General features: G+C 39.9%; 2 protein-coding genes across 2 annotated transcripts; both read left to right on the top strand.

Moving 5' to 3' along the window:
• The first annotated feature begins 497 nt into the window (after positions 1 to 497).
• On the top strand, positions 498 to 3,067 carry mblac1 (metallo-beta-lactamase domain containing 1). The gene is made up of 2 exons (XM_080052583.1): positions 498 to 971; positions 1,549 to 3,067. The coding sequence occupies exons 1-2, from the start codon at positions 540 to 542 to the stop codon at positions 1,786 to 1,788; spliced, it is 672 nt and encodes a 223-aa protein (XP_079908709.1). The 5' UTR covers positions 498 to 539; the 3' UTR covers positions 1,789 to 3,067.
• A 1,898-nt stretch (positions 3,068 to 4,965) lies between these two features.
• On the top strand, positions 4,966 to 8,283 carry tm4sf21b (transmembrane 4 L six family member 21b; the record flags this gene model as incomplete). The annotated part of the gene is made up of 5 exons (XM_080052402.1): positions 4,966 to 5,157; positions 6,103 to 6,168; positions 6,740 to 6,897; positions 7,372 to 7,611; positions 8,256 to 8,283. The coding sequence occupies 5 exons, from the start codon at positions 4,966 to 4,968 to the stop codon at positions 8,281 to 8,283; spliced, it is 684 nt and encodes a 227-aa protein (XP_079908528.1).
• Positions 8,284 to 12,997: the final 4,714 nt, after the last annotated feature.

The following is a 12,997-nucleotide window of genomic DNA, read 5'->3' as shown; positions in this document are numbered from 1 at the left end:
GCACTACTTTGAGAGTTGCCTATATAGGCTTAGAATGGACATACTATTTTCCATAATCTAAATGTTTTCTGTTTCGAATAGTTTTGCTACTTTCTAGAAATTGTGTTAAATAAGAGTTTATCAGTAGGACTATTAGTTGCCTTTATTGGAGAGCAGCGCATGACCAGAACAAAGCACACAAAAACACACACATTAGGCCTACACAATTATAAGCCTATATATATATTTTTTTTTCATTGAAAGGGCATGAATGGAATGGAGTATTGGGAATATTATAAATAGAAGAATATCAAACTGAGGTGAAAAGGTTATTATGTCAATACAATGTATTTGTTTTGTCTCCATAATAATTTGAATTCAACGGGGTCATATTGTTGCATACTCCGATACAGTAGGTGGCGGCATACACCTGAAAGTTGCTTTGTAGTCCGTCATTAAACGAAGAAAAGAAAGTTTGTTATGTTTTTTTTTAAGAAGCAGAAGAAGAGTAACGCGGCTGTCATGTGTTTTTATTTTTGTCCTGTGAACATTTGACTGTCATGATGCAAACAGACGGAGAAGAAGTGGTCCGTGGTCATATTGACAAAGTGCCCCTACCGGAGTCTCAGACGGCCTTCCCCGGTCAGCCCTACTCCGTGTCCGTCCTTAAAGTGGGCTACTGTCTCCCTCAGCCCGACGGAACGTTCAGAGCCGACGGTACCATCTCCCTCATAACCGGGCCCAGCAGGACTATCCTGGTGGACACCGGGGGACCGTGGGACCGGGACTTTCTCCTGAGCGAACTGAAAGAGAGAGGCCTGAACCCGGCAGACGTTGACATGGTGGTAGGGACGCATGGACATTCGGACCACATAGGAAACCTGAGTCTGTTTCCAACAGCAGTCATCATTGTGGGTTATGATATGAGTGAAGGGGACACGTACCGGGTCAACGGGCTGGCACAGGGACAGCCCTATCGTATAGATGAGCACGTGAGTATCTGTTCTCAAAGGCCTGCATCAATCACATCCTCACAACACACACCTTTGTGATCGTGTCGACCAATAAGAAAACAATGGAACAACAGTTAGGCCCATAGCCAAATTAATAATAAAGTGAATCATTTCCATTTCTGCAATAAAAGGAGATTCTGATTCATTCATTCATTGTAGCAAATGATGAAGATTGCCATATTGAGGGAGCCCTTTGGTTCGTTAAAATATTTCAAATATATGTTTTTAATCTGTTCATTTTGATAACATCTATATTGTATATTCATGTCTCCTCTACATGCTTCTGTATCTGTCTATCTTTTTATGTGCCCTCATTATAAATCAAACAATTGAAAGTCGAGTCAAGTTGTTGGACTTCAAGCTGCATTTTGATCCCTATCCTCACTGTCCAATGGCTACTGTCATCTAGTTCCAAGGCTCATCTCAAACAAGTCTATTGGGTGGTGTAATATTAAGACTGAATCTGGAAAATATCTGACACAATCAACCCTTTTGCTAACCCTAACCCTAACATAAAGAAGCTCACACATTGACCTAGCTCTCCTCTGTCTCACAGGTCTCTATAGTCCCCACTCCGGGACACACGGGACAAGACGTCAGCGTCCGGGTGAAGGGAACCTCAGCGGGCACGGTGCTGGTGGCGGGGGACTTATTTGAGTGCTGCGCAGATGAGGACAGCTGGCGGGATGTGAGTTTGAACACTGCTGTGCAGGAGGTCAGCCGCAAAGAGGCGCTACTCACTGCTGATGTCATCATCCCGGGACATGGACTCCCCTTCAGAGTCCTCAGGAGCTGATGAACCAACCCTGGATATCAATACTGGATTATGTAAGGACTGGAGGTGACACGTGTCCTATGTTTTACAACCTTATTATGGTGACGGCTGGAAAATACATTTTTAACTTCATACTCAAGTTCACATACTGCACGCTACAGTATGACGTCTACATCCCCATCGCAAGCTGTGAACTTCAACCACTGGTCAACAAAAATACAGCTGCTGTTACAAGTTTATTCCTGCCTGTGTTATTGTGCTCAGAATGGGATTTCCAATTTAAAATTCAAAATGATGGTTAATAAATGTCAAATAAAAAGTTATAATTTTGATGTGAAACACTATATTAAACCAACTTCCATAGGAGGAACTTTAACATTTTTGTGAAACAATCTAATTTTCCTCCAATGTTTATGACCTGTAACAGCCAATCAAAGTGTTTTTTTTTTCTAGATCACTAAAGGACTATTTCCCTTAATTTTTGTTTACAAATGTGTTTCAATGTGTTAGTGAGCACTTCTCCTTTGAAGAGATAATCCATCCAACTGACAGGCCTGGCATATCAAGATGCTGATTAGACAGCGTGCTTATTTCACAGGTGTGCCTTGGGCTGCTTACAGTAAAAGGCACTCTGAAAATAGACATTTATTAGGCAATGGACTATGGACTGTGCAGAGATGCATGCAGCATTCTGCACACAGTGGAAATCCCTATTTGATACGAGAATGATACACTGTGCTATAGCTGACATTCTGGTAGTTAAAGGGAGCGCTAGCTGGCCTCCGTGGGCAGTCAGGAGTTAAACTATGTATTGTTTTACCATTATGTCATTTTGGAATCAAATACTGTACACACCGGAAGGAAACCCCACCTGTTGAGTATCAGTTTTTGAGCTAAGCTAAATAGCAATGGGGGACCATTTCTTCTTAATTTAATGTCTTTTGTCGCCTTGTGAGTGAGGCAAAAAGCTAATAATATATATTTTTTAACTACTCCTTTAATAATTAAATGGAATTTTTTAATACTTCTATGACAGTACATTGTGTTTCCTTCACTTGTTCGGGAGAGGGATCTCCCACTGAATTCCCTCATGTGCTCATTAAGATAACGTACTGCCTTGTCAGTGTTTGTGATGGTGTCTTCAAATGGCGTGTGTGGGTGTGTCTCCTGTTTACCAGAATACCATCATCAGAGTGGTAGTACCAGGTACAGATAAGCTCACAGTAAAACCCTAATGACCTCAGCGCAATCTATGTTTTCTGTTTCACTCATAAAACAATTCATAAGCCTTAACTGTCATATCGTCATGTATTTTATTGTCACTGGGGGAGACATTGCATCTGATAAATGTTCAAAATATCACAGAGGGAGCTTCGTCTGTTCCATAAAGTCCAGGGTTTTCAGTAATATACATTCAAGATTGTAATTCATATTTAGAGGTGCAGGACAAGTCCAACTAAAAGATAGGTTCCAAATGTCTGTAGTAGATTCAGGATAGTTCTATACTAATGACTTATCAATAAAAGGTCAAATCAGCGATTCTGGAGATCACTTGTTGTCAAAATCCATTTCTGTCAAAATCAATTAATATCTCACTATCCGCTACCCGGCCATACTGTGTGTACGCTGAAGATAAAAAAAAATCCAGTGTTAATACAAAGGGTATGTACCCCTGTGTTTATACACAGCCTAGGCTGTGTATTTACAATGGATTTATTTTTACGCACACACACAGTACGGACAGGCAGCGGATAGTGATGAGATACTCTGATATTTGCTAACAACTGTCTCAGGAATTGCTGACTCCACCTTTTAGTTTAGTTTAGTTAGTTTATTAGTTTATTTGTCAGGGACCATGTACAAAGTAACATTCATTTCACATAAAAAAAGATGCATTGTACCAGATTATAGCAGTTTGCTAATAAATTTAATTTAATTTACTGTTGTTGTGTGTAAAAGGTCATGAGTCTTCCAGAGCTTTTTAACTATGTGTAATGGCTTCATTAGTGGAGTTATTGTAAACCACCAATAATAGAGACAGGGAGATAATACTAAACTATACTGTAGCTTTGTTCTCCCTGCCTTTGATGTGTGCTTGTCATTATGAATAATATCAACCGCACAGTCAATTTCACAATGACAGGAACAGGCAATAATGGAAACCATGACGCGCTGAGACCATGACCTGGTACTGGTAACCACAACCCATCAGTTGCTGGTTAGAGTTCATTTCCACACCCGCAATGTTTGAATAGTGCCATATTTCACTGATAGGGTTATCAAGACCATAAACAAACCCTTATACGCACGCATGCACACACACACACACACACACACATGGGTACTTCAACTCACGACAGCTGTATATCAATGTTCTATGATGTGTTCTGATAAAAGATAGCGTACTTCATGTTCATGTTAGAGTGAAATAAGTGAGTTAAAAAACAACATGGAGGCACAGATACTGAAGGTGCAGTTATGAGATCAGAGAGGGAGGGGATCTGACTCATTGGGTTAGAATGTGTGATAACAGTTTATACATTCTGACTTAAATTGATTGCTAGTCAATTATGAAATTATGCGGAATGTATTCAGCCTTTCAACTGTTGTGTGTGTGTGTGTGTGTGTGTGTGTGTGTGTGTGTGTGTGGACATTTGATATCCATCTTTAAAATGTCCAGCAAAAAGGTACTCATTCTCAAAAAGAAGGCCTGCGTATTCAGAAAAGAATGATATAGCCTACTGTAGCAGAGATAGAAAATTCCTGCATATTTTTCTGCTCCTATGCTTATTCTAATGTTTGCTAAAACAGGTGGACCACATCTTAATAAACACATAACGAAACAAATTTGGGATTAAATATCTGCTATTAAGCTTCCTTTAAAAATGGTTTCACATTGAGTCTCACTGTTAATAATTGGCTTTTATGGTTTTTTCCTATTGACACACACACACACACACCCAGGACATAAAAGTGTGGGTCATAAAGACAGCGATAACAACACTGGATGTACTCATAGCTTATGGCCTGATGTAGCTCCACCTTTATACCCGGCATCCTCATACATATCTATATATATAGTTCAACAGTTCTTCCATTCCTCCTTCTTTACCATCTTGAGTTGTGCTAGCAAACGAGGAGTTATTTGGATTTTAGACACTTTTTCTTCTTTTTCAAGAGGTCCTATCTTCAGTCATCATGTGTACGGGAGCCTGTTCTAAGTTTATCGCCATCCCCCTCTACATCCTGGCTCTGGTGTCCATCATATGCAACATCTTGCTCCTCTTCCCCAACTTTGAAACCAGGTATGTGGCCGCGGACACAGAAGATAAGCCCCGGATCACTTCGGAGGTCAAATACATGGGAGGCGTGGTAGGAGGAGGCATCTTGGTGAGTAGATTTCATTAGTGTTATATTAAGGATTTCAAAAAGGTTTGCATGTGATGAATGTATTAAAGGTGGAGTCAGCCATTCTGGAGATTGTTCGTTTTCAAAATGTTTTTCTTTTGTCAAAATCAGTGAATATCTCCACAATAGCGCACACGGTAAAGACAGGTATTGGATCCTTATTCACTGATTTTGACAGAAAGTTATCTAGTCAACAAGTGTCCTCTAGTATCTCTGACTCCACCTTTAACTTGGTATTCAGTTCAGTTCTACCCTATATGTGTTCTTAAGCTCCCATCTTTTGCTGGTAGCTCATAGTAGGACTTAGGCTAACTAATTTGGAATCAGAAGTTGATTCAAAATTGAGCATGAATGCTTATCATGTTCAAAGATGCTAGGAGGAACTTTTAAATATTTCTAAAACGGTCTCATTTTTCCTCTGATGATCATAAACTACATGTTACAGCAAACGAGACCATCATTGCAAAGAATCTTATTTTTATATAGTTTTTCTTAATGCCTTTGTCATGGGTAGGTAGGCTCACCCAGGAACTACAGCTGGCGTAGTTCCTTTTTTTAATGTTAGTTTTGCCCTGTTTGGTTTTCACTCTCTCTCCCTGGTTTCTTTGCCATCTGGTCTTTTTATCCCTACCATGACCTGTCTGTCTGTAAAGAACGCAAATAACGTTAATTATTTAAAATTACATTGTTTGTCAGTACCTTTACATGATAATAATACAATAACAATATCTGTGTATTATCTTTTTTATCAATATGTATTTGATCTTTTTTATTGCTATTTATTTTGCCTAATTATCTAGACCTCTGTTTGTCCATTTACCGTTTTACTGTGTAACATTTTGGGTGTTGTATGTGTAAACTGCTAAATGAATTGCCCTTCTTGTGAATCTTATCTAATCTAATCTGAATCTCTCTTTCTGCTGTCAGGTCCTTATTCCTGCCATCCACATTCATCTGACCGCTGCTAAGGGCTGCTGTGCTAACCGCTGTGGGGTAAGTGTGGACAGACAGACAGACAGTACATAATGTTCTCCTGTCGCTATGGGAGACATATTCTGTTTTCATGCTCCACTCAAGCCTGATTGTGACACTAATTATGACAGACAATAAAAGTGTATTGCATATATTTACAATGGGAAACTAATTATTTTCAGTGACAGCTGGCTTTTAGTTGCAATTATATTTGACCAAAAACAACTATTTCTAATTGATTTAGATGACTATATGATCTTTTATTTGAATCATAAATAGTGACAAAGTATCTTCAATGTGTAGCGGGTCTCTTTGAACCCATCTTGTGGTCAAATAACAAGATCTGATATGATCACATAACTTAAGCCAATAACAGTTTGATTTTATATGTGACTTTATATAACGTCAAGGTGAATGATATTTTTGGCTATGGGAGTGCTGCATTGTCACAAATGTTATTTAATGAATAAAGAAACACACAATTGCAAACATAAAAATAAACTATGCAGCTAATTTTGCGGTTTAAAATGAAAGAAGTGGAAACACATACAAGACTAAACGGTCTGACTCCCACTGTGTGTTCCCCATACAGATGTTCCTGTCCATTGGTTTTGCAGCAGTTGGTGTGGCGGGGGCCCTTTACAGTATGACGGCTTCTGCCCTGGGCCTTTCCAACGGGCCACAGTGCGCTTTAATGAAAGACGATACCCTCTCTGACAGTGGCCTCTGGACGACGCCTTTTGCTAACAGGTATCAACAGCGTTAATAGACAGGGCATCATACATTTAAAGGTGCACTATGCAGTTTCAGGGGAGCGGGATTTGTTTACATTTGCAGAGCCTGTTGTTCGCTAACACATTTTTTTTTTTGTCATTTTAAGTAGCTATTTAATAATTCTGTCATCATAAATCAAAACAAATTTTTTATATAATTTAAATTTAATAACCAAATGTAAGACTAGAATATTTTTGTAAACAAACAGTGGGCCCTGCTACAGTGAAACAGTAACTTTTAGCGTATAGCTTTTAACTTTTGGGATTCAATTTTCCTGTGCGGAAAGTTTGTTTATTCAGTTGAGAATATACCTTCACTTCTCTGATACAACCAAAGTTACATAATGCAACTTTAATGTTTTGACGTCAAACCTGAATGAGAACTGTATCACCATAATGTTCTTCTATTTACATTTGTCTCCAACACTCTACTGTCTTTTCCCCATCACAGTAAGGGAGACTACCTGAATAACAAGGCTGTGTGGTCGGTGTGTGAACTTCCAGAGGGTGTGGTTGAATTCAACGTGATACTGTTCTCCATACTGCTAGCCGCGGCCGCATTAGAGCTCGTCCTCTGCGCCATCCAGATGGTCAACGGACTGTTTGGATGTCTCTGTGGCACCTGCTCCAGCAGCAGCGAGGTGAGACCGGATTTTAAGATTTTAAAAATCATTTTATTTTCATTTAGCAAGTTTTATATTACAACATGCACAGACAACAGAACAACAACAGAAAAAAAGACGGAGCAAAAAATAACAAAAATGAAATTAAGATAAAGAGACAGGGACAGAACAAAAAACAAAAGCCGCCAGACCCAATAGTATTGGTGCAATCTACATAGTTTTACATAGTCAGCTGTTGCAAGGGTACTGTATAAGTAAATTGTACAAGGTAACATCACTACAAAAAGTAGCCATTATCGATCCTTGAAATGATTGATAAATGGTCCCCAAACACCTAAAAACATTCTCTCCTCCCTTGGCTAGGCCTGATTTAAATAACATAGATACAAAATAAAATAAAATAAATACATCTGGCAACAAATATGCACCAGAGACAAGCACTTTACAAGATTAAAAAAGTGATAAAAGAAGTCTACAAGTTATGATCATATCTGGTGCTATTTGGTCGGTGAATCAGTTTGAAACATTGCTCATTGGGTATAAGTTACTATATGTATAATAAACTGAAGAGTGATTTACCTGCCTGTCTGTAGTGTGGTCATAGTCAATTGGTCTTGAGCTGTGAGCGAACTGCTGTATGTCTCCACCATGTGGTCAGATGTTTTCAGTGGCATATAAACTAACCAACCGCTGTCTCTCTGTCTTCTCTCAGGAGTAAACTGAACTACAGCCTCCCATGACCTCTTGAGGAAGAAACAACAGCTCCCCTCATCATTGCAGTCTTTATCAATACCATTGTAATGGTCTGCTGCCCTAATGGGTTCTAGGCAGCATTGTCCACCTGTTCCCTGAATCATTATCATTATTATAAATTATTCAAGAGGAATGACTGGGAATATCAATGGATATAGACTTTCTTAATTACCCTGATCGTAAACTGTAGATAGAAGCTGTATTGGTGTATTTTAATTTGTATGTTTGAAAATATTTTGTAATAAAGCTCTTAACACAAGTTCATTGTTGCTGGTTACAGGATAAACTATATCAAAGAGATGCTAATAGAGGATTTAGAAGATGCTAAATTAAGATATAGCCTACAGTAGGCTAATATCTATCTTCTGGACTCTTGCTATTTTCATAAAATAAACTTGTATAGGCGTGTTGGTACAGGCCAATATTGCTATTAAATATTGTAAAAAAAAAAAAGATTCAGTAAGAAGTGGTTGCCTGCTATATGCATGTTGATATTCGAGAACAATGTTTACAGTTGCTATAACTAAAAACTTTGACCCCGACGTGATTTGAACACGCAACCTTCTGATCTGGAGTCAGACGCGCTACCGTTGCGCCACGAGGTCCATATCACCATGTAAAATGGAATATTAAATTCATAAAAATATCTACGTCGCAAATGGTAACCAAACTTACCTTTTCCCAAAGGAAGGTAGCTTACATCTGTGGCACACTACCTCATACATCCGTCATTACGGTAAACAGTGTTCATTGTTTATTAGCCACTAGAGGGCCCTCTTCAACGCTACCTCAAATAATTGATTTATTGATTTAAATAATAATAATCTTTATTAAGGACTCAGATGGTCCACTCACATCCAACATACACACACACATAGAACACATTAAAATACATTACTCAATAAAATACTGTACTAAAATAGGTGCAAGCTATCATGCCAATGCTTTCGAAGCCTGGATGTGAACCGATAGCCCATCATAGGGTTGGTTAAGCCCATAATGATGCCATTCTCTGACAAATCCAAACGACACATGAAACTGAACATCAACTTTCGCAACAGTGCCTGACATGTAGGTACATTAGAGGACACAAATAACTGGCTAGCACTGTGCCACCTAGGAACACGGAGCAACAACCTCATGGCATCATTATATGCCACTCTAAGCCTCTGCATACTTCTCACTCTGTAAGAGGACCAGAGATGAGCTGTATACAGCGGCGTGACATAAGCCCTAAACAGAGCACACTTAACATCTGTGGAACACATGGAAAATTTCCTCAACATCATGTTGGCCTGTGCATATATTTTACACCATTGACGACGAATGTCACTGTCATCCATGAGATCATCTGAGAAGACATGTCCTAGATATTTTAATTCCCTGGATATTTCTAATAGTTCATTTGAGAGGTGGAAAACAGGAAAAGAGGATTTTCTGTCCTCTCTAGATCTCACAACAACGACCTTACTCTTTTTGGCATTATAGTTGATGTCAAAATCTCTTCCATATTGTGTACATATCCTCAACAGCTCTTGTAACCCAACAGAATATGGACAAAGTAAAACCAGGTCATCAGCATACATGAGATGATTCACAACTTGATCTCCCACAATACATCCTGTTTTACATTCATTTAGCTATCTTGAAAGGTCATCCATATATACATTAAAAAGAATAGGAGATAAGATTCCTCCTTGACGGACCCCATTCGCCACATGAAAAGGATCAGAAACAGTATTATCCCATTTGACCTGGAATGTTTGCTGAGCATACCAATACATTAGAATTCTGACAATATATTTAGGAACATCTCTCATAAGTAGTTTTCCAAATAGTTTTGCATGGTTGATTCTATCGAATGCCTTAGAGGCATCAATGAAACAGAGAAACACAGAGGTGTTTTGGCGTTGATATTTAGCGACAATCTCCTTTAGAGCATAAATGCATAAATCAGTACTATGTTTTCTCTTGAATCCAAATTGATTTTCTGTAGTTAATACATACATTTCCATCCTATTTAAAATAATTTTTTCCAGCACCTTAGACAGAGTACTGGCAAGGGCAGTTGGCCTATAATTGTCCATGCTGTTTAATTTTCCAGCCTTCTCCTTAAGCACAGGAACCAGCAAAACAGACAAGATGGAGTCAGGGAGAACACCATGCACCATGATACCAGTGAAACACATGGCTAACAGTGGAGAGAGCCTATAGCTGGCATGCTTAAGATGCTCTGCAGCAATACCATCTGTACCAAATGTTTTGTTGTTATCAAGCGTCTCAATAGCATGTGCCACCTCTGCTGGGCTTACTGTAACATTAGTGTCCAAATCAACATTATTAACAGCAACAACATTACTCTTGACACAGTTGAACAGCTTGATATAATGCTCACGCCATAAGTTTGCAATGTTATCTGAACCACAGATACCTTCAATGTCATGTGGTAAAGACGTTTTATGGTTATTCATCACTTTGATTGCTTTCCAAAAGTCAACATAGTTGTTCTTTTGTAAATTCCTAGCAAGCAAGTCCGCTGTAATAGTATTCTCTTTTGTCTTAATATGACGAAGAGCATATTTATATCTGGCATTAGCTTGTTTTTTACACTCAAACACATCACCCTGTCTAGGCCTTCCTGCATCAGTCCAAAGTTTAAAGGCTTCCCTTGCTGCAGCAAGGTGTTCAGACACATACTCCTTCCACCCAGGTTTGATGTTAACCACCTTATTATGACTGCAGAAAGACCTAGCAGAGGTATTTAAAACTTTTGTAATGTTATCATAAAAGTCACATATGTCAGCAGCATGCTGTGTGTCAGTACAGTTCATGTTTAGACACATAATGGCATCCCTCGGCAATACAACATGATTCAATAAGCTGTCAGTTAAGCCAGTATATCTATCAATGTCCTCTTTAGATAGATTAGCCCAGTTTAATTTCACTGAGTTGCCCGAATTCCCAGTATCCACCAGGAGGGGCACAGTGTCAACATTTAACAACATAGCTATAGGAATGTGGTCAGAGGTAGCCAGACCATAGCAAATCTCCATATTTTCTAGAGAGGCATGAGCATCTGCTGTGCACAGACAGTGGTCAAGCCAGGAGGTTGTATGCCATGCCTCACTTACATAGGTAAAACTATTATCAGGTAAGAATACTTTACTAGATATGATAAGATTATTGTCATTACAAAAATGTACCAGATGTTTTGCAAAAAGAGAATTGCTATCTGATATATCAGCATTAAAATCCCCATAGACATACACACAAGTAGAATCATTGTCCTCAATGAAGGAGTGGATAAAAGCTAGTCTGTTCAAAAATTCATCCTCAGCCTTATATGATTCACATGGTGTATATATATTTAAAATGGTAATCCTCTTGCCATTAAAGCATACTTCTAACCCTATGGCCCAATCAACATTTAATCTAATCACTTTCACCATTGGGTCATATCTACGGTTCCAAAGGATGGCCACTCCACCTGCTATTCTACCTTTAACTATTTTCATGCTTAGGTCAGTGGTGGATTCCCCTGCACCATGAAAATCCCTGTGTATTGTATTTAACTTGTCTAGATCCTGTTTAGCAAGCCAGGTCTCTTGGAGACACAGAATATCACACTCATTCAACAATGTATCAAAAACAAAGCGTCTTGATTTATCTGTAGCAGTGTGTCCCACACGTAGACCGCGTACATTGTACGATACAATCCGCATATTGTTCTTCATTACGGGATATTGTTCGGGCGCACCAGTCACATCAGCATTCGCTTGTTAGCTGGCTGACAGCAGAAAGGGACTCCCCATCAGAAACCACAGGCTGTGGCGCAGGTAACAGGTAGCGTGGATTAGCTTCCAATCGAACCGCCCCCCCACCAGCAACTTTAGCCTGGCGTGGCTCAAAATACCGGCGAACAAAAGCACCAGCAGGCCACAGATGAGGATCATACATCTCCGCTACATTGTCACATTCAGCAGTGACACAAAAAGAGCTGAATCTACTTAAAGTTGTTTCAATTTTACGACATTTCACTTCCCGATCCAGTTTATCTTTCAAATAGTCAGAGAGAGTGATGGCATCTAGATTAGGGTCAAACTTTGAGACAAAGACACTCACCATCTTTGTTGTGATAGTTTTTATGTTGCCCGCCGTGCCCGTACCAATTATTCCAGTCTTATTTCGCTCCAATCTCGCTGACGTTTTTCCCAGGCGAGGCCTGTTCTGAACAGCAGAGTTTCCCGGCGCCGGCTTACTACGACCCGCTTTCTTTACTATCGTGGTCCATGCAGGGGAATGCGCTTGACACGGTGACCGAGACGTCACAGCTGATGTTGGGGCTGTGGTCTCCTGGACTGTCACATCTGTCACATCTGACCCGTCAGCAGCCACGGGGCCCAACGTTGAGGGGAGCGGCTGCTCCACGGCAGTCAGACGAACATCGAAGGCAGCTGTCATCTCCCGCAAACTTTGACAGACATTTGTCTGAGCTTCCAGGGCACTTTTCATGCAGCACATCTCTTTGTTTATTTGTTGCATTCTGCCGAGCAGTGTTGAAACATCTATATCAGGGGTTCTCAACCTTCTGCAAGCTGGGCCCCCCCAAAGCTGGGTCATTGCAGTTGGGCCCCCCCACCGACCCTGACAACCCCCCCCCCCCCCCCCCCCCCACACACACACACACACCACCCTACACAG

This window comes from Ammodytes marinus (assembly GCF_949987685.1).
Source record: "Ammodytes marinus genome assembly, chromosome: 23".
NCBI classification, from domain to species: domain Eukaryota; kingdom Metazoa; phylum Chordata; class Actinopteri; order Uranoscopiformes; family Ammodytidae; genus Ammodytes; species Ammodytes marinus.
Note: the sequence above shows the minus strand (reverse complement) of the source record. Positions and strands in the feature narration are given on the sequence as shown.